Source organism: Prionailurus viverrinus, chromosome C1 (assembly GCF_022837055.1).
Source record: "Prionailurus viverrinus isolate Anna chromosome C1, UM_Priviv_1.0, whole genome shotgun sequence".
Taxonomy (NCBI): domain Eukaryota; kingdom Metazoa; phylum Chordata; class Mammalia; order Carnivora; family Felidae; genus Prionailurus; species Prionailurus viverrinus.
Window position 1 is genome coordinate 25,325,509 of NC_062568.1, and position 22,298 is coordinate 25,347,806.

A 22,298-nucleotide genomic window follows, 5' to 3' on the forward strand; every position below is an offset into this window, starting at 1 on the left:
TGAAACCTCGGTGCGAATGAACTTGTAAGACACTTCTGGGAGGTCTGAGAATAATCCAGTGAAGAATCTTGGGAAACAGAGGGTTGGTTTCAAGGAGAACCCACTCAGAGTCACGTTTCCCTAAGTAAGGTAAGAGGAAGGGTCAACAGTGTTGGAGGCTGTGTGGTGAGCTGCCCAGATCCCACCTCAAGAATGAAGGACAATTTTCCCAACCACTGTAAATACCTCCCAACAGCCCAGTCCTGGGTCCCATCTCCTTCCAGGAGTAGCTCATACCTACCACCCAACACAGTGGTATGAAGACCCAGCTCTTTAGTCCCAAGTTGGGACAAGTCTGAAGGGCCACTGTGGCTCCAGATTGCCCTGTGGAGCTGGCTGAGGCCTAATTTGGGAGGGTATCACTGCTCAGCTTCTCCCTTTGGCCGGCCCTGCTTCTTGCCCTGCCTTCCGTGGGTATTGAACCCAAGTGCGCTCTCGAATAAACAGCCTACGTGGTCGTCTCCGTCTCGCATGTGTTTCTTGGGGAGCCCAGCACATGACAGAGGCTTCTCCTTCATGACCCCTGCCCTATGACGTTGCTGTTTAAGGGTGATCAGGACCAGACCAACCTATTCATTCATCAAGTCCTAAACCAAACAGGTGGGGACTGAAAACCAACACTCTGGTATCTTAATGAATAAAGCTTTATTTTAATGCAAAATAAAACAAGAAAAATTTGTATGTTCATATATAACAGCATCCAAAATGTTTTCTGTGGTACAAATGGGATCATTCTAAAAAGTCTGTGAAGAATTCATTCTCTGCCCCCATATGCCAAAATATGATTTCACATAATTTATCTTCAGAACTTATGAACAGACTTGGTGCCAAAAAAGCGCAGGAAAACACTAGAAGAAGTGACTGTATCCACAGTAGGGTTTGTTTTTACGTTCCAGTAGTAAACAGCACTGTGGGCAGCATAGATGGAACAGCACACGCTCTCAGAGCTGAGTGAGGAGACAGTCTCGGTCGTTGGGGTTAGTTCACTGTGCACTCCAGGCTCGGGAGTTAAGCCCATCTTTAAAAGTCAGGAGCTGTGTGATTCTATTACTATTTAAGGACATGAGGGAGAAAAGAGTTTCCCTTAGAAGTAGTAGCTGCATATGAGATTCTAGGCTTATTTTAGATATCTATCTTTTATTCTCCTTTTTTTTTTTTTTTCAGAGAGGTGACTTTGTAGGGATATCTTATGGAGACTCCTCTTTCTGGTCTCATTGTGGCATCATTTCCAACTAAGTCGGTGGGAACTGGGAGGGCAGAGAAGTACTCCCGTGGCTGGTTCTGGATCCCACTCCCTCCTGCCTAATTGCACCAAGTCTGGACCTTTTGTTGCTCCTGGACTCAAAAGCAGTAGGGTGTCTACCCAATTTAGCACCGATTTGAGGGCAGTTCGTTGCGGATTTCAGAGTTTAATGCCTACGAGGATTTTATAGGCATACATCCCTCCCCAAACTGTGCAGATCTCTCTATCCGCCCTGAAAGGCTAAGATGTCTCTCCAAAGAAAACAACTGCTGGGGCTACAGGTTAGGGGAACGAATGCTCCTCAAAGACCGGATCCTTATTATGCACATAGACTCCATGCATGACAGCTCCTCAAGTTGTCAGATGCATTTCCTTCAGAAGATAGTTCAACAAGTTCACAGATCTTTGAAGGGAATAATGAGTCCTGTTTTAATTTTATTTAGTTGGTGGCACAAAGAGAGCCACAAGGAAGTTTCCAACCTCCTTTATCGGGCAGCATGCATGGTTTCCTCCATGGGGTCATGGTGGGTCTGTGGATCTCCTCACACCCTTGATTATAAGATCTTTGCTCCATGCTGTCCTGTGGGGTCAATGCATGTTGACTTACATATCTAAGAATAACGAGCTTCACGGTAATTTTATTTTCCAATTTTTGTTTGTTACTCGATTATGATGTAAGAAGGTGCTCCTGTCTTTGAGATTGCCTTTCATCCACTGATTTAATATTGTGGGGAACCAATTTTCTACCAAGGGTGATATTGCCACAGTCCAATGGCGCAAGGGGTTAACGAGATGCAGTGTTTCTCCTCCTGGCAGAGGACTGAATTCTCCTGCATCTAAAAGTTTGCAATGGTCTGCTCCCTTTCCCATCTCCCCTCCTGCAAAAAGGGATAAAGCAGAGCTCCTTCAAATATCTCACGACTCAAGGCCAAAGCATCATTTCCAGGCCTCAGCGACCCAGCAGTCAGATCAGGAGTCGGGTGGGTGTGTGCTGATGGGTTTGCAGCTCACTGTGCTACTCTGTTCCTGTGGGGAGGGGCGTTATGGTATTCTGAGCAACGAGCAGACACCAGATTGAGTCTCGCCAAGGCCATAAATAAATGGGGAACTACTTCCTGCTACTGGGCACCTACTGACTACAGGCTGGCCTTCTAAACACTCTAAACCACCAGTTCTCCTAGATACTGGGAGAGAGTTCTGCAGCCTCTGGGTGCTGGCAAGTGGAGGGTTGGTTCACAGGCACTTACGAAGCTTACATTCGAGCCGTTCTTAGCTGTGGCCTGGCTCGATGGAGCCTCTGTGACACACACGTGCGCTTCTTTCGGGCGGGGTCAAATTGGGCGTGTGTTGTACTTCAAGCAAGAAAACGGCTGTCATCTCGTTTTCGTCCACTTGAAGAGCAGTTTCAAATCACTGGCTGCTCCGCAGGATTAGCAAATGTTTTATTGACTGTGAATACAGCGCAAGACCGTATTTGGTGCAGCTTGCCCCGAGCCTGTGAGCAGGAGGCATTGTGCAACGTGGGGAAGATGGGCATTCTCCCTACAAGGGCCACTCCTCCAACACGCACAGGATATCTCACCCTCTCGCACTGCCTCTGGCTGCCTCTCGTGTGGCCTTGGCCTTAATCCAGAAGGAGACTCCTGGCTTGGCTATGTCTAATAGCCTAGAGAAATTTGGCTCAAAATGCAACATGCCCAAGAGCTGATTTTAACGCTCCCAAGCACGTTACATTTCCCTCACTTTATCCTTCTCTTCCTGGAAGTTTATTTATTTCGAGGGTAAAGTGTCATTCAGCGTGTTGGCAGAGAAGCCCGGGAGCTCACCTGCATCTCACCTCTAGGTGAGCAGGGCCTGAGCCCCTCAACCTCCGTGCACACGTTGCAAAAGGTCTAAGGTGCCTGGCTCAAGAGGGATGACAGATGGAGAAGACCAACTTGACAGTCTATTTATTAAGATGGTCAAGGTAATTGTACTTTAGAAAATGATACCTCTTAAAGTCCAGTAAATAACACTATGTCTAAAACCAGCAGCTGCTTCATTCCTGGTAATAGAACTCTATTTTAAATTAAAAAAAAAAAAAAAACACCTAAACTGGGTTGGATACTCTATAGTTAATAATACTATAATTTATTAAGTCCTGTCAGGCAGAGGTATTCTAATCTCAGCCAAAATATGTCCAAATGGAACTCAATACTTTTTTTGTTTTGTTTTGAGGGAATGGAGAAGGAGCGGCAAGGCTTTAAGTCTCTTAAGAGCCATTGAACGATTCAAACGGCTGCTCCCAGATTTTGCTGTTTCTCAGTCTTCTGTTGCGTTCTCATTTGGGTCAGGTTGGAAGTTTTAGAAGTCTTGCTGAAATAAGTAGAAAATCACTGCAAAGCTCAAAGGAAATGGGATGGGTTTTAGAGGGCGGGGTATCAGCTTTTCCAAGCCATAAGACCTTCTAGTCCCAGTTGGAGATGCTGGCCCGGGCTGGGTGCTCCCCCGACTTTTGTTAATGAAATACAGCGGATGTAGAATGATCTGGTTTTATGCCTCTTTTCCTTTCCCCTCTGACTTTTTTTTTCCTTTTTATTTCCTTCCTCATCAAACTTTCCAGAAAGCATTTTTATCTTACATTCTCCATACTGGTAATCACATACCTTCACACATACACACACGCATACACATACACACACACACACAGTCACTGCCATCTACTACTCCCTAGTCATCAATCCCAGAGGCCACAGTCAGCCCCTCCGTGTCCCCGGGTGCAGATGGCACTGTTTGGCACTGAGTGTGGAATTGGCATCTCCGGATCGTTGCTTCCTGTGTGACCTAAGCAACGAGCCCTCTCTTTTCCAACTACATTTTAGCCCTCAAGTGGGAGCCTTAAAGTCGAGGCCCCGGTTCCAGTAATTACAGGCAGGAGATTTGGAGATGGTTCTGAAACCGGATATCTCCATGCAATCACGCCTGGGACTTGGGGGAAGGAAGGTGAGGATCAGGGGATTTTCAGCCCTCTTAACCTGATCGCCTTGGTCCTTGGACTATATTCCTTCTGGAATCTCTGACTAGCTTTAAACATTCTCTCAGGACACTAATACTGCATTCGTGTTGTGTTTATATATATATATATATATATATATATATATATATATATATATGGCAAGGAAATGTAAAATACTTATACCCGACGAGTGGTACGAGGAACCTGAGAAATTCTACAAAGAGAGAAATGCAGTCTTCTTCTGGGTATAAACATTTCAAAGAGATCACTAGTCATGTCTGCTGTTGGTTTGCTTTCTCAATGAGAAAACTACTCATTTAAGACACCCATATTTGTAGCCACTCTCAGGTGGCTGAGGCTCAGCCTCTGAGAGTCTCTGTGCTGCCAGTTCCATGGGGCTTGTGCGCACCAGGAAGGCACTGTGTGGTATGTCCATTGTTCTTTGTTATTTGCCTGTTTACCTGCCGCTCTCACGGAATTGAACAATTCTAAATGCATTTCAGATCTCCGGCAGTACTGTTTTGATGGACCCTGTCCTTTCTCTTCCTTCTGATCCCCCGTCCTCCTGTCCCCTCCTTTTTCCCTCTGGTTAGCAGTCAAGTGTTGCAACCTCGGTGAGAAGAACCTATCTGTGCCCTGGAGAATTCTGAACAGGAGGAAGGTCTTACAGTCTAGGAAGGGCAAAGGTGATGTTAGCCATCTCCCCTTCTGGGCTGGGCTGGGCTGGGCGTGGTGATATTCAGTTACACAGCTGCAGTCATGGGGTTCTTCTGCCTGGGATCCTGGGCTCGGTAGGGGTACTGGTCCGGGCTGCCCCCTCGGGGCCCTGGTCTACCCATTTCCTGATAGGCTGGCACTCTGGGGTGCTGAGGAGGGGAAGGCGGGACATCTTGTCGGAAGGGTCCTTTATGCTGGGGGGCTGGTGGAGGAGGGTAGTACTGAGGATACCGGAGGTCTGCAAGCCTCAGATCCGGGGGACGTGGGTAGCTCCCTTTGGGAGGATGCACGGGATGAGCCCCTGGGTAATACGGGAGCTCCCTTTCTTTGTAGAGCCCTCGAGGTGTGGCCGTCAGATAGTCTATAGGATCAGCTGGTCCTCCCCTGGAAAGAGAAGAACAGACACATATCAGTAGCTGCTAAGGGAGCTGCCCGACCGAAGACCCCGTTCCTCAGCCTCCTGCGTAGTTTGGCGTGGTCATTGACTAGGCCTGGCCCATGGGACGTGAACAGAAGTGGTGTGTGCCCTTAAAGAGAAGAGAGGGAATCTTCTTCTTCCCCTCTCCCCTTCCTGTTGGCCATCGGAGTGGCCGTTTTTAACTACGAGGAGAAAGCCTCATGCTGAGGAAGGTAGAGCAATGAGAGGGCAAGGGCCTGAGTCCTTGTACCATGGAGCCACCATGGAGCCACCATGTTAGCCAGGACTGCTTATACTCAGATGGCTGCACGAGGGACAAAAAGACTTCTTTCTGGTTTGTACCATTGCGTGTTGGCCTTTAGCATAGAAGCCAAGCTCGTTTTCTAAACAGGGGCGCACTTTGGCTCCCTTACAGCTAGGATCACTGGACCTGCCCCCTTCTCTGCCCCCCTGAAGCCTGTCACGGGTAGTGGGAGAAATGTGCAGGTTATTCAGAGTTATACGGTTCCCCGGGGCTGTACTCATCTCTAGGCCTGTGGGGGTGCTTTTGACACGGACCATAGTCTTGGTCTAACTCCGGTTAGCTTCTGGGCCACCCCTATGTGCTCTCCCCTCTCTACAGTTCCTAGAAAAAGTCCCGAGTCAGAGCTGGGGATTATCCACGTAGCGCCTTGATAGAAAGCAATTCTACCACGAAGTCAAGAAGTACCAGTAGCAGAGTGGGAAAAGCCAAACCAGCTGTAAGTTGCATTGTGTAATGAGTAGGCACACAGAAAGGTCCAGGGCAACAATAAACACTAACAGAAAGTGACCCTGTCTGGATCTCTCTACTAAGACAACAAGCATCTTCTGTTCCATTTGCTACAACAGAAGCAATACGTCTCTAAACAGCGTACAGATGACTGCATCTTATCTAGCCTGGGGTTAAACAGATGAGTTCTGTTTGCAGCTCTTAAAATCCCATAAACCTTCTGTGCACGTATTCACCACCACCATCACCAGATCCTTCCCACATTCTACTACTCTCCCTGTGATAATTTTTTGAAGGAAAAAAAAGCAACAATAATAATTAATGAAAACCTCTTCGATGTCAGAGTACAAATTGGTAGAACACTTGGAAGAAATGACAGAGCTAGAAGAATACGGCGTCTGTGGTTAATCAAGCACTGTCAATGAGGGTCGAAATCACCCTGTAATCTGCAGAATCTGATGTTAAAACAGCTCTGTACGTTCCCCAAATCAATGAAGGGTTGACGAGCTCCAAGTGTGGGTGCGTTGGAAAGCAGCGTGTGAGGACATTCATAAGGATGAACAATAGAACTCTCGCTCTACTGTTTTATGTCTTAATTTGGCTATACGTAATAATGAAAGATCCTTCAGCTTGGGGTAATCTAGTTAGAGTTTTCAGATAAAAAAATTAAATTGTTTGTGTACAAGCTATTATAGCATCAACTGCTATTATTCAGCGCAGTTTGCTTTGCTCTATTTTAAATTGCCCATGACAAATAGAGCACAAATGCATAATCTGTCACTCCAGCCCTGGGAAATAGAGGATCAGGGTTACATCTCCCCTTTCCTTTACAATTTTATCTTTGATTTAGAAAACTTCCAGCATTCGCTAGATCTTTTGTCATAAAATATTGTAAGCACCAACACCCTCCCCCCGCCCCCACTGCCGCTCTCATTTCTATTTCCTTTTGGTTCATGCTGGAGATTTCTGAAACACTTAAAAAAAAAAAATCCTTAACCTGTGCTTTCTCTCGAAATCTACTGAAGCTATTTCTCTGCATGAAGTGAAACATGTGGTTTTTCTGCACTCATTTTAAGCCCTTGGGATAAATCACTGACATTTGTAACACACAAACATTATCTGCCTTAAAATGAACATACAACCCATGCTCCCTCTGGACCCTCTTAGCGGGAATGTTTCCTGTTTAAAATGGAAAGAGAGAAAGGAGGGATTCCAGGCCTTGGACGTTTAGGGTCCTGTTCTTTCCCTGGAGATTTCTCTCCTTTAAAACAGGACATTATAAAAGACAGGCACACCTTGTTGGGTTTTTTTTATTTATTTTTTTATTTTTGGAGAGACAACCCAGATCAAGTGGTGACGGGGCAGAAGCCACCCTGAATGTGCTGTGACAGCACAGGCTGTGTGCTTGTGGTGGGGGTGGGGCGGGAACAGTCATCTCCTCTCCCACACCTCACCCCCGCGACTCGTCCACTCTCATAGCAAGGGGCAGGCAGGCTTCCCCCGGGCAGATGGGAAAGAACTCAAGAGTTTTGGGGTTCCCTATCCCTTTCTCTGAGGGGAGGTTTTACGGCTGGGGGTTTGCTTACATGTGGCAGAAACCAAGTGAGGTAGCTGCTCTTTGTCAAGAAATGAAATCATGGAAACTGTCTTTTCCCGTAGAACTCATCAAAACAGTTATTGTTTTTAATTTTTCATAGAGAAGAAAAACAATGAGCTGGCCTATAAAAACACTGTTTAAGGTTCAAAGCGTGCTAGAAGAATTTTTCTTTCTTTGATGGGGGGGTGCTGCTGTTGTTTATAATAACTTTTTGCTCAAAACTGGGCATTTCTTTTTTTCAATTTTTCTTTTTTTTCAACGTTTATTTATTTTTGGGACAGAGAGAGACAGAGCATGAACGGGGGAGGGGCAGAGAGAGAGGGAGACACAGAATCGGAAACAGGCTCCAGGCTCTGAGCCATCAGCCCAGAGCCCGACGCGGGGCTCGAACTCACGGACCGAGAGATTGTGACCTGGCTGAAGTCGGGCGCTTAACCGACTGCGCCACCCAGGCGCCCCTAAAACTGGGCATTTCTTACAGACTTTTGCCAGAACAACTTCTAAGTGCTGGTGAGAATTGTCTGTGTACCCCTGTGCACACGCAGGTTGACACAGACACAGCCACACACATGAAAAGAACATAAAAAAGCCCTCCTCGTTACCTTGATAGCATAAGAAAAGAAGAAGAAAGAGCTGAAATTTTAGCTCTGTTGATCTTGAGTTTCCCTTTCTTGGCTTCTTTATTTGGGTGAAATTTAGTGTTTGTAGGAAAGCGCAAAAGCCGATCCATTCTGGGGCCTAAGAAATGCTATCAGAGTGACTGATGTTGCATGTTGTGAACCAACCCTGAGGAATCCAGGGGCAGCCTCCTCTGGAGACTGATGAAAACAAGGACCCACATAGCAAATGTATCTCTACCTCATGACCCCTCATTTTTCAGGTGACCTCCTGAGTTTTATTTGGATGTGTTATTAGCTTTCATAAAAAACACTTTCAGTTGAAAATTTCACTCTGGAACCATCTTTGCCTAAGGAAGGAAAAAGTCTATATTTGCTTTCTGTATAATAGAACTCTTTGGGGAAGTTATCACGAAAATATCTATATTTTTATCTTTTTCTTTACTAATATATATTTTTTTAAATTTTAATTTGAGAGAGGGCCTACAGGTGAGGGAGAGGGGCAGAGGGAGGGAGGGGGGAGAGAGAGAGGGAGGGAAGGGGGGAGGGAGGGAAAGAGAGAGAGAGAGAGAGAGAGAGAGAGAGAGAATCTCAAGCAGGCTCCATGCTCAGTGCAGACTCAGAGCCTGTTGACAGGCTCGATCCCACGACCCTGGGATCATGACCTGAGCTGAAATCAAGAATCAGATGCTCAACCGACCGAGTCACCCAGGCGCCCTGAAAATATCTATATTTTTAAAATGTCAATGATTTTTTTCCACATTTTTCATTGTTCACTTTTTTTCCTATTTTATTCTTGATTCGGCTCATTTCTTTTTTTTTATTTTTTTAAATACTTTTATTTATTTTTGAGACAGAGAGAGACAGAGCATGAGCAGGGGAGGGGCAGAGAGATTGGGAGACACAGAATCCGAAGCAGGCTCCAGGCTCTGAGCTGTCAGCACAGAGCCCGACGTGGGGCTTGAACTCACGGACTGTGAGATCATGACCTGAGCCGAAGTCGGACGCTTAACCAACTGAGCCACCCAGGCGCCCCTAGGCTCATTTCTGGAGGCCAAAAGAGTCAGCTTTTTCCTGGAGGACTCACAGGAAGTAGCTCAGTTATACAGTTTCCAATCCCACAGATGCAGATGCTAACCTTTAAGCCGAAGCATCACAAGGCTGTATGGTGTTGATATGGGAAGAAAGAGCAACGATCCCTTACTTTACATGAGGTTTGTCTCTTTTTGCCATCTCACTATGTCACTATTCTTCATTAAGGAAAACAGGGGCTGAAAATCAGAGGCTGAGCAAGTCAGAGAGCCAGCCCCTGGGTACCAACAGTCTTCACTCTACGGAAAGACATAAGGCATGCTCCAATATTTGCTAAGACAATCCTGTGTGGGGAAAGGGCTCAGTGTGGGATAAATCAAGTCACTGGCAAAACCTCATAACTAGGAATGGTGTGGCTATATTTCCTGGAATAGATGAAGGGGCATGAGCAATTTTGAGCCCTCCCATCTGCCCCTGCTCTCCCTACTCCTCCCTTTCTCAACTGCAAAGAAAATCTCTTTTTTCTGCACTCACCCCAGTAGGTCATTCTCGCCTTACACGGGTGAAAGACTTGTTATATACCGGACTAGAGCACAAGCATCTTGAAGGAACTGAGTCTCATATATCTGGTGATCTCCCTCTGAGCTGGGCACATGGCTTTATGTATCTAGGCTCATAAATAAATGTACGTTGAATTTGTTAAGGAGAGTTTAAAGAGAAAACCCACAAGCAAGCACGATAACCATACAGGGTCAGAGGTGTATGTAAGGTGTGGAAATAAGTCAGTGGGTAGAAAAATAAAAGGAAGTGATGGACTGTCATTGACAGCCAGAGTTTGGCAATGGTTGAGATACGACTGGTCTCTATTTTTTCCTGTTTTATTGAGAAATAATCGACATACATCACTGTACAAGTTTAAGATGCACAGCCTGACGGTTTGATTTACAAATATGTGAAGTTATTACCACAAGTTTTAGCTAACATCCATCTTCTCATATTGATATGATAAAAAGAAAAGAAAGAAGAAAAGAAAAAAGGGAAAAAATTCTCCTTGCGATAAGAACTCTTAGGATTTACACTCTTAACAGCTTTCCTATATACCATATGGCAGTGTTAGCTACAGTCATCATGCTGTGCATTACATGGTCTCTAATTTTTAAAGGAGGAAGGAGGGAGGGAGAAAAAGATGGTGGGCTGAAAAAAAGTGTTGGATTGGGTCCAACATGGAATAGCTATAAACTTTATCAGGGCATGGGTTAGTATATTTGTCTTGTTTTCCAAGAACAAAAGTATACTCTGTTGTCTTGTATCATACTTGAGACATAGTATGTGCTTAATAAACCTTGGGCTCACATTTAATTGCCTTGACTCACCAGTGAGGTCAATATGATCAACTAGTATAGGTTAAGTGTGTTTATTCAAGAATCTTTCATGGATTGTTTTTATTATTATCCAGCAACCAATTTTCTTTGTTTTTGTTATAAACACAATAATCTAAGAACACTGCAATGTGTACATTTAAAAATGCAGTATACAGGGTCTCAAAGGCCTTAGGAGGGTAATGTCAAAGGTGAAAATCAGGTGTAATCACCACAGTTTCAAGTATCTGGCCTTGAGGATTGATGAACATGAACCAGAGGTACAGGTGATGTCCAGGCCCCATCTGTCACAGTACTTCCCAACCTTTTCTTGACTGGAACACACATGATGGATGACTTTCATATAAGCCACTGGAGCCCAAGAGAGGCAGAAGCTAGGCTTATGCAAACTTCCTTACCACCTGTGGGAACACAACGCCCTTCCCTCCCACTCAAGAAAGAACAAGGGGATTCAAGAACAATGGGAGCAACATTATGAAAGGAGAAAACTCAAATCTGTTGTAATTTATTAAAATAAGTTACTTGCAACCTTCAGTTCAAGTATCAGTAACAAATCCTTCCAATACAGAGCCGATCATAATTCACCTACGTGACTCAATGCTGAGCTCAAGAACCATCACTGTCTCTCATCTGATGAGCTTCCTTTAGGAGAAGAAAGGACAGGTGAAGTTGAAGAAGGACAGGGGAGAAACAACTCAGATTGAGACGCACTGGTGACTCGAAGAGAGTTTGCTTTGAGAAGGGATAAGTTCAGCAGGCACAAAAAGTGTGAAAGTCATAAAGAAATTATGAGAAAAGGTGAATACGTCCACCTTAGGCATCAGCATCAGCTTTCTCACTTGAGGAAAAACTTCCAAAAGGCAGATTCTTGTTCCTCTTATTTTCTGTAAAATACCATGTGTGCCATTAGCAGCCAACACAAAGACAATTTCTTAACTTGCAAGGTAGCCTTTATGGATTTCCTTTTTTGGCAATAATGGACTGTGACCAAATTTGGGGTTCAGATGGGAGGAAGCAACATGATGTAAAACTGCCGGTGCTAAGAGAGGTACTTGTACCCCTTAGCAGAAAGCTGACATCTGGCAAAGCCATACTACTCTGAAGCATGCCACGCATGGATTGTTTAGCGGCTGAGCTGATGCCGATGCTTTGTTCTGTAGTTCTTCTACAAATATGGCAAAGCTCAAAGAAGATCAGCACAAACTAATACATTTGTAGGCGCTTGAGCCGCCCGTGTTATGTAGACAGAGATGCTTTTAGTCTGTGTTTGGAATTCCTTCGGTGTCAGGTTTCCAGTTACCAGGACTTCACCCGTCATTCAGGCATGAATGTGGTTGGCCAGGATTAGCAGAGCCCTCTGCAAGGTATATTACATGGCTTTGATTTTTGCAGATTTGGCAGAATCATAAAATATAATGATCATTTGATGGCTTGTGTTATAGAAATGATTTGGGGAAAAAAGTCTCCCTTTCATCACTCACACTTCCCATTGCGATATGAAGAGAGGGCTCTTACTCTTTGTTAAGAACTCGAGTGGGAAGAGATTGATCAGTAGATGTCTTTGGCCCTTGTTGACACCAAGGAAATGTTTGGAAAGAAAATGAAGGTAGAAGGATAATGACTCAGTGCTCGGAAGACATTTCTACCACACTTCAAGACAGTGACTTCGATCGCCTGCATTTAATTCCTTTTTTAGTGTTTTTCAGCAATGGCCCCCCCAAACACGAATTTAGTTATTAACAAATCGCATGTGCCAGCCACAAAGATGGCATCTGATGTAACCCTTTAGCAGATATTATCTGGGGAAGGGTCCCTACCAATGTTTCATCGTATCAGATGGTGGGAGGTATTCCCTAAAAATGGTCCTGCCAAACTAATGTCCTTTATGAGGGTGTGTGAGGCTTCTGGTGGGTGCAGAGGACAATTAGGAGGGGCTGCATGAAAGCGTATAAGGAGAAGGAATCCCATGGAAAGCTAGAACTTGTGAGTGGCCGCAAACAAAGTCATGAACTCCATCTGAACGATAGCTGCCTACAATTACCCTGTGGTGTTTTTAGCCACAGAAGAGGTTTATTTAAAGAGAATGACAACCAAAGGAACAAATCATCATAACTTGTTAGGCCACTAAAATCATCTCTCTCTCTATTGTAACAGCGGTCTCAGAATTTCAATGCCTAAACACCGAGGATTTCATCCAATTGTCACGCAAGAGACAACGGTTCAATTTCAAGGTCAGACTGGGAGGGCTGACAGGTTCAACAGTGTAGGGTCCTGAATTCTAAAGACAATTTCTCCTGCCCCTTAGGAGAAGCACTACATAGTTTCTTGTCCAAGGTTACTGCCTGGAGACAGGACATTCTAGGAGAAAAACACGTTGTTCGTGAGAGCTGCTTTTTCTTGATTAATTTAGATTATATGTATTTTTAGAGTCATACGTACAATTTTTGGATAAGATACTCATGTATCTTATCCAAAGACATTCAGATATTCATGTCACTGCCACATCTTTACCTGCCCCTGTTCCTCTGCTAAGTTCTAAAGCTTGGGCAATAAGGAGATTTGGGTATAAACTACCTTCAGTCTTAGATCATCAGAATCCCTCTTCAGCAAGGGTACTTAAATACTTCCATGATCGTGTTGTGTGTGTTTGGGTCAGGAAGAGCTTCTCTATCATTTCACTGAGAGCCGAGAGAATCCTGCCACCACAGTTCTCCTATTCTGCAATTTAGAAGCAGAAATATAAGCGCTATAATATAAGGAGCTACCACCCTTCATGAGCTCAGGAACAGCTTCAGAAGAAGCCTCATTTAGAACTTCAGAGAGATGAAACCCATGAAGCACTTTCCCGAGGGCCTACAGCAGGCCATTTCCTCCCCATTAATGCTTGTTCCTTACAGCAACTCTACAAGGTAGGTACTATTATTGTTTCTGGTTTGCAGGCGAGGAAACTAAAGAACAGAGAGGTTCAGTAACTTGACCTAAGTCACACGGGAAGTAGCAGGGTCTAGATTCAAGCCCAGGCAGACCGACCTAGAGGCAACATGCTTAACCACTAACCTAGACCATTCACCCTCTAATCTTTCTTTCTTCTCACTGTTCACGATGTGCCCAGTCAAGGCAGGTAAGAAGGAATTCACAGATATTTTGTTGACATGGCTGGGGAACAGTGGGTGAGTGAGAAGTCGTTCAGAGCGGAGAAGCTGTTTGGAACCTGGTCGTGGAGGGGATCAGAATACCAGGGGTGGTGTGGGGAGCATTAGGAGTGTGATTTTCATTCAGGGAGTGATGTGAATTACCTGTGGGATGGGTGGGATGCCTCCACTTGGAGGTTCCTTAGGCAGCTCAAATCTTACAGGTACAAAATTAAATCATTACCTCCCCCCCAAATCTGCTGCTCCTCCTGTGGTCCCTTTGGAGAATGATATGATCGATACAGCTACATCAGAAATGGTATAGGTCCTCCTCTCTGTCCTGCCCACTCCAGCCAGACATCGGGTTCTAGAAAGTGCTCTTTTGAGTATTCTTGGCTGTCCGTCCTCACTGGTCAGCCTTACTTTAAAAGCTCACACCGCCTTTTCAGCTAGGCTAGCAATCGTATATTAGGACTAGCGGACGGGCAGGCAAAGCTATGGGCCAGCTTCACAAAAGAGCAGTTCAACACTGTAAAGCCAGGAGAACGTGAATCCAAAGGACAGTTGGATTTTGTAACCAGCTCTGAAGCAATTTTGATCGTATTGTACTTACTCTCACATGAAAACATGGCACCGTTTGTAAAGACAGGTGAATTCAGTTTTCTTCTGGGGACTGGGTACGCGTTTACATTTTTTGGATGTGATACTCTCAAATTGAAATCCTGACAACTACCAAGAAGTTTTGGCTTGTACCTGAATATAAGGTCTGCTGTCAGCCTTTTTATTTTTTTCCTCTCAAGATCAAGTAATCTTTTCTACCAAATTTATAAGACTAAGTGAGGCTTATATAACATATTTCATAAACCTCTGCGTTCACTTTCTGCCTTAAGAAATGAGCATGTTAGGGATGCCTGGGTGGCTCAGTTGGTTGGGCGTCCAGCTTCGGCTCAGGTCATGATCTCGTGGTCTGTGGGTTCGAGCCCAGCATCCGGTCCTGTGCTGACAGCTCAGAGCCTGGAACCTGCTTCGGATTCTGTGCCTCCCTCTCTCTCTCTCTTCCACCCCCTTCCCCACGCCCTGTGTGTGTGTGTGTCTCTCTCTCTCTCAAAAAATAAATAAAATTAAAACAAATAAAAAAGAAAGAAATGAGTGTGAGCGTTAGTATTTAATTTATAAGGTAGTTGAGGAGACAAATGGACCAGGGACCATATAGAAATGAGGAGAGCTGGGTTCACTCTTGGGTAGGAAGAATTTGACATCAGCACCTCCACATACTGCCTTGATTCCATCTCCATACATGTTTCCTGTGAAAAGGGTTTTCCTCATCCTTCTTTCAACAGTGACATGAGCTTCTTGGTCCTACCCTGCACTGTGGGTGGGGGGCACACTGAAGGAGGTACAGCCTGGCCCCAGAGCTCCATTCAGGGGGAGTTTGGATTTTGGAAATGGACCCAGTCACCATATGAATTGCTGAATTTATATTCAGAAATTTTGGAAATTTCTGGTATAACAGTCTCCCTGATGCCCCGCACCAAGGCAATGGGCCCATTCTCCAGTTTCCACCAGATAATAGATGGACGCGCTTTTGGCCTCTCCGCAGTAAATGTGATGTGGAGTTGAAGCGCCTCAGGACAATTTTCACCAAAGTCCGGAGGGTTGTTCGGGTTTCATCACCAAAGTCCGGAGGGTTCATCTCCTTTCTGTGCTAAGCAGGTTCCAAAGCCCCAGGCTGGGCCTGGTGGGCACGCAGGCAGCTTGGCTCTTGGCTCCACTCGGCCTGTCGGTCTGGAATCTAGCTTCTTATTTGGCAGAGAGCTTCGGAGATAGCACCAGCATGACGGGTTCTATATAATATCACATTCTATTCAGCTTTCATTTTTGCAGATGAAATGGATTTATAGCACAAAGGTTACTGAACTGTATTGTCGACATGATTTTCAACAAATAATAAAAGTTATTAGGAGAGTCTTAGGTGCCGGTGACTCGTGCTGAGCTCGCCCGTCTGGCCTTGGTCTCCTCCTCCTCTGATTGTTATGTGGCTGGTAAAGACTGGTTATTAGTGTCATTACAAACCTTTTACTTCCAAATTCTCCTTTTATTGAAATCAGAGCATTCTTTGTTATTCCTCTTTCTGCCTTAGGATAGCCCGACTGTCAACCCGGCTTCTTTGGGTTCCATGCTTGCCTTTGATGCTGGTAAAATTGGGCAGCTAGCAAATCAAGGCTTATCATAGCTCCACCTGATTGGGGCTATGAAATGACTCTGCTCTCATCATCATTCCGTCATCATCATCATCATCATCTTCTTTTTGGTCTCCAGTGTTCTCGTATAGTTATTGTCCTGAGCCTTTACACAAGCCCCCTCCCGTGCCCCCGCCTCCGCTCCTTTTAGCGAACTAATACTTGGGTCCAGAGCCATTGATGAGTGCTTTTAAAAAAGACAGAGCAAGACAAGCTTTTATCGTGAGTGAGCGCCTTCAGATGTTATTTCATCCTACATTTGTTCTCTAACTCCCTGATTTATTGATTTATTCCTTGAGCAATTCGAAGAAAACTGTAAATTCGCCCTGGCTTCTATTTCTCTGCGTGCTGCCTTGCTCTCAGCCACATTTGGTGACAGCACATGTGCCAAAAGCAGTGATTCCCGCCTGTTTTATCGCATGCGTTCTATTATCAGCACGGCGGCAACCTGATTTCTTAAAATCAGTCACGGAGCTGACGCTTTAATAATTTAAATAAAAGCTTACCATAGAAAAGCAAATATTTACATATTTGAGTCGTCTAATTGAAAGAAATCAATTAAAAGCAAATGCCGAAGTGATTTAAAACTAAAGAGCCATTACCAAATAAAATGTTATTTACCGTTTGCCCCCATGCCGGCTTGTTTGCAAACTTCAGGAGACATGGGAATCCAGGCTCTCCCTTTGCTGTTGTGGACCTGACGTGCCAGGCCTACCAGCCTTTTGGGAACTAGATCTCATGTGTCTGTGCGGGTGGGAGGCACTCTCAGGATGCGCTCTAGTGGGGAGAGCGTGGGGCTCAGAGAGAGAGGTTGGGCTTGGACTGAGCAAGGCACCGCAGGGAAATACGAACCAGGTGACTTGACTTTTCCTGAACCTCACTTGAGCTCGTAAGTGAAGTGGGGATAGCATGACGGCCTCCCCCCCCCCCCCCCCTTGCAGGAACCGGGTAAGAAAGAACACACAGACCAATCACACTGAGATACTCAATACTCGTTGAATTTGAAGTCACACTCGGTCAGTTTTAAAAGAAATAAAGCTGCGTCTTCCATATGGAGTTTAAAGGGACTCCAAAGACCTAGAATGAGCAAGTAAACAAATTCATAAGCAAATCTGAAATTTATGACTGAGCGCTAACGGACCCTGTGCGTCCTATTCTACGGAAATATGTGTCGACATAGGAAATCCTCTAACAGAGATTGCAACTTATACATAGGCCTATAGAATGAACACACACACACACACACACACACACACCCCACATATACTCATATATAGTCACTATATATGTTCAGTGTTCTTGTACAGCATATCCATCTATCTATCTCTGGTGAGAGAAAGAGAAAGAAAGAGTCTCACGTGATATTTTTTAAACATTTCCGCTAGTTGCTAACATTTGAACATTGAGGGCTTTCACATAAAAATTCATCTTTCCTGTTTTTCTTTAAACCCGGGCCTTGCCTTCCTTTAAGGCTATACTCAGTGGGAGCCACCCCCGGAGGCAGGGCTTAGTCCTCCTCAGAGTCCCCTCCTGCTTTGCTTCTGTCCTTGAACACTCCCACCTGCCCTAGCTGTTAGGGCTGTAGCCCCTGCCCTGTGGGAATACATCCCCCCTCCCCACACCCCCCCACCCGGGGGTCTGCATGGCCACATTCAGGTCACGGCCTCCACTTTAGAGGTGCCTGGTATCCAAATTCCCCGCTTTAAGGAGCTTTAAGTGCTTCTGGGAAGCACACTGAAATTTCTATTACCATACCTGGTCCACCTGTAAATCTTGAAAAGGAAATTCTCTGTCAAGACCTCTGTGCAAGAGAGAGCTGCAGTGTGGAGAAGAGACCCCGGGTAGGAACTACAGAGACTGGCTCATATCCCAGGGGGTCTCAGACAAGTCATTTTACTTTCTGAGACCTTATCTTCAACTCTGTCAAATGAAGAGGTGGCCCCCAGTGAGTCACCGGGGGTTACAATTTCAGGACCCTTCCAGGAAACCACACAGGCTCCAGTCCAAATTGACCTTAGGTCACATTGCTGCATTTCAGCCTGACCTCTGCCTGTGACCCTGGCTAGAGCCAGGTCACTTATCTGTGCCTTGGTTTCTCCATCTGTAAAGTAATATGTGCTTTTCTTCTCACAGGAGAGCATTCAATGATATGAGTGAAAGCATACTGGAGGAAAGGTGGGGTAAAAAGAATCTAAGGTCTTATATTACTCTGGGGTCTCAAAGGTTGCAGTTATGAAGGGAAGCCTGCTTTGCCTAATGGGGTTTCTGGATCGGAATTTGCGCTCCCCACGAGAGGCATTATGCGGATATTGTCCTGGCCAACAAGGCAATACTGTGCGAACTCTTGGCAGAGGAATACCAGACCTCAGGTAAAGAAAGGGGAGGTGCGTGCCCCTTCTGAAAACCTGGACTCTAACTTACCTCCTTGATCCACGCGTTTTTATGAGGAAAGTCTGTAGTTAACTGTTATCAGGTGGTTGGGCAAGTTGATGAGGTGTGAACTAGCCCTTTAATTGTTTTGTTTACAGCATACTTATCCCTCCCTAACATCTCATTGGGGAATTCTCTACTTAGTTGATTAAGTTAAGTGAGGTTTAGTGAACTACATTTTGGTAAAACCAGAAGCTGAAAAATACCTGCTGGATTTTAGCAATTTTACAGTCACTTGTAAGTAAGTGTGGAACCCACTCAGTGGAGGTTAAAAAAAAAAAAGTAGCAGCAGTAGCAGCAACAACAGCAATGGATTACATTGTTAATTACCTTTACCACCACCATTTAAGACATAATAACCTGGGAAATCAAGATGGTGGAAAATAATGAAATTTAAACCCATCTGGTCCTCTTTGCATACTATTTCTGGTAGAAAGACATGGCTTCAGGGGAAAATTGCATTTGTTCAGGGGTAGGCACTCAGAATTGCTTTTAGGACCCCAACGCTTACTTAAAAACGAATCCTCTTATCTTTCTTCTGTAGTTCTATATCTGGACAGACGAAACGCCGAATGTTAACCTAGCCCAGAGGGCCATCTTACGAGTCGGTAGGTAACAGTGCTACATGAACCCCCAAATATCAAGCACCTCCGGAAAGGTATGAGCCTCAATGTCTATCCTCTAGGATCGTACCAACCAGCTGAGCGGACAAAGAAACAGATGAAAGACAAGACAGGGCACATATGCTCAATGCTGAGGAAATGCCATGCGGCGCCCGCCATAGCGGAGGGTTCTGATGAGTGGTTGCGTTGAAGGAATCTTGAAGGAGAGCTGGGTATGAGCAACAGAGAGAAGGGGACGGTGAGAGATGATGACCCTTTCTGATGACAGGATGCAGCTGAAAACTTGCAGGATACCGGGTAGAAACTTTCAGAGGCCAAGAACGTGCTCTTGTTTTTAAGTGTCAAGTCTTACGTGTCCCAGCTATCATTTCTTCCTGATCCCTTATTTCTGAATCAGATGCCGATTGTAAACTTCTTGAGCACTGTCGGTAACGTTAGCGAAGTAAGTCATGATTGGTTTAAGTTTCTATGGTAAGATTACATAAGATCACAGAAAATCTTTAACATAGCGCAGACTTTACGCTTGTATAGGAAGAGTTCTGCCTCTATGGAATTTATTTGTCTGCCAATAAACTGTGAGCTTCATAGTTGTAAGTACTATCACTGAGTTCATTGTTGACCTCCAGTGCCTGGCACATGGTAAACACTCACCGCAATATTTAGTAAACGAATGCTCTCTGGCAATTCCTGGTGTGGAAAAAAGAGTCCTCTTTTCTTTAAACTGAGTGAGACTTACACCTGCCGACTGAGGAAAAAACATGCCCGTTTGAGTTTCAGCCTTGTATCTTTCCCAGCCAGCAGCTGGCATCTTGCTCGTTGCCTGGTGACCAAGCACTCGTCTTGAGACCAGCTCCCGTAAATGGGTTTCTGTCGTGCTGGTGGCTCAGCCTCCCTAAGGCAACAAGAGCACTGCTTCTGGAGTCAAAACTTCTGGGTTCAAGCTCTGCTCGGCCACTGGATTTGAGTGGGAAATGTCACTCATGTTCACTTTCTTTGCTGGAAAGTGGGGATTATAACACCAGGCTCTTGGATTGTTGGGGGAAGATCAAACTAGAGACACGTGCAAAAGCCTGGTGTAACTGACAAAGCCCTACTCAGTTGTAAGGTATCATTAGAGTTGGTATTACCTCCTCTCTCTCTCCAGGCCTGAGGTTCTGCCCTACCCATTAAAATCCTTCAAGGAACGAGGTCCTGAATCTTAATGGCCACGGCTGGGTGTCTTCATCTGCTGCTGATTTCCTAATAACAGCAGAACCGTTGTCTTTGGTCTTTTACCATCTTTCAGGCTGTGCTCCTTTCTATCTTGAATTTTTGTCGAAATTCGTTAGACTTCCCTGTCTCTTCTGGCTTCAGTCGCCAGCCCTCTTCCCTTATCTCCTTTGTTGGGGCCTCTCCTGATCTCTTCTACCTCCGGAGATGTCTGTGTTCAGGTCTCAGCTAACTTCGAGCTGAGCAGCCCTGACCAGCAATACAGATTCTGCTCTGAGCATCAAGAGATGAAGGGGCCGGGGAGTTAGGTGCTTATGGTTCTGGGTTTTCACTCAGTGGAAATGTGGCTGTAGGAAAATTGCTTATCCTCTAAATATAGCCTCAGTTTCCTCATGTGTAAAATTGGAATAGCAAGGGTTACCTGCCTCACTGACTAGTTGGGGGTTAAATTAGAATGTCTGTAAAGCACTTAGCATAGTACCTGGGCATGGAAAACAATTGATAAATGTTGGCTGTTGTTATTTTTCTCTCTGCTCCAACTTCTTATTGCTTATTCCCGATTCCATAATGTCTTGCATGTTTTTCTCCGTCTTCCAAATCCTCAAATATGTCCAGAGGCCTTTTTCGTCTCTAAAAATCTGCTTCCTCCAGATGGAAATGAGGCAAGTTATCACCACTTTCCCAAAACTTATGGACTATGTTCATTTAAAGAAAGATACAAAATACACTGAAATATATACTCTCTAAACAGTTGTTCTTTTTTGTGTAGTCCTGGTTATATCCTTTATGTCTAATTGCTAACTTATTAGTGAGTCCATATTGATGCCGCCTCTTGGGAAACTGCTGGAGGACTTGGACTGGGGGCTGTACACATCTCTGAGAAAGACAAACACAACAGCATGTGCAAGCTATAAAGTGAGTTGTAGACACATGCACCCAAACCCAAAGGAAGTTGGGCAGCAGCCAAAAGACCATCAAGCATGGTCTTGAAAGAGACATAATATCCTCCCTCTCTCTTGTCTTTTTCTTTAATATCAGACTATCTGGATGGATGAAACACTGGATTATATTTACTTGAGGAGTCATGCCTGAAGCCTGTGGGTTAGAGGACAATGAGATCCAGAAACAGAAAATGGTTTGGTGCATTGGTCTGATGGATAATTTTTTAAGGGGTTAGCCCTCCTACTTTTTATGAGTGTGTAACAAGAGCTTCTACTTTTCTCTTTCATCCTTGATTCTACCTTTCCTTCTTCCCTTGTCACCTGAGTTGGGACAGTGCAAAGGTGCTATTTTTCCTGCCAACTGTCTGTCCCTTCTTTTCCTGGTGATAGTATTCTGTTCTTTCGGGAATTGTCCCACGCCCACTCCCAGTCCATGTGGTTCAGGTGGAGACACTCTACCCATGACTCCAGAGGTGGCATGTAACTTAGGCTTGCCCATCGGAACAGTCCACCCCATTATTAACAGTGATAGTATAACAGAGATTATTAATAGTGATAATCTATGGTTAAATACATAACCTGATCTCAGCAACCTGGGACATGGCGCTAACACAGAAGAAAGCAGAGTCAAGAGATGGGGAGAAGGACACCAGCTACTGATGGCAGCCTGAGTTCCCAGGTAGCTGCACCTGAAGATAAGTCCACCCTTGGACTTTTTTGGTTATATTTGCCAGTAGATTTTTGTTCCATATTGAATATAGAGAAGTATCTGAATACTTGATATAGAGGGAGACCAATGACAATAATGTTTAACTGATAATGTTATTTGTGTGTGGTGGAGAGTACCTAATGGCATAAACACAAGTTCTACAGGATAGCATACTTAGGAAGGGCAGATGGCCATTCACTTTAGAAACCACCTGGGGAGGGAAAAGC

At 44.9% G+C, this 22,298-nt stretch overlaps 1 protein-coding gene across 3 annotated transcripts in view; it reads right to left on the bottom strand.

Moving 5' to 3' along the window:
• Positions 1–726: 726 nt before the first annotated feature.
• Positions 727–22,298, bottom strand: part of PARD3B (par-3 family cell polarity regulator beta) — a 1,023,096-nt gene continuing 1,001,524 nt past the window's right edge. For all 3 annotated transcript variants that reach the window (XM_047872373.1, XM_047872372.1, XM_047872376.1), the window contains one exon: positions 727–5,378. In XM_047872373.1, the coding sequence (XP_047728329.1) occupies positions 5,021–5,378 (358 nt within the window). In that variant the 3' untranslated portion in view covers positions 727–5,020. The remainder of the gene's footprint in view (positions 5,379–22,298) is intronic.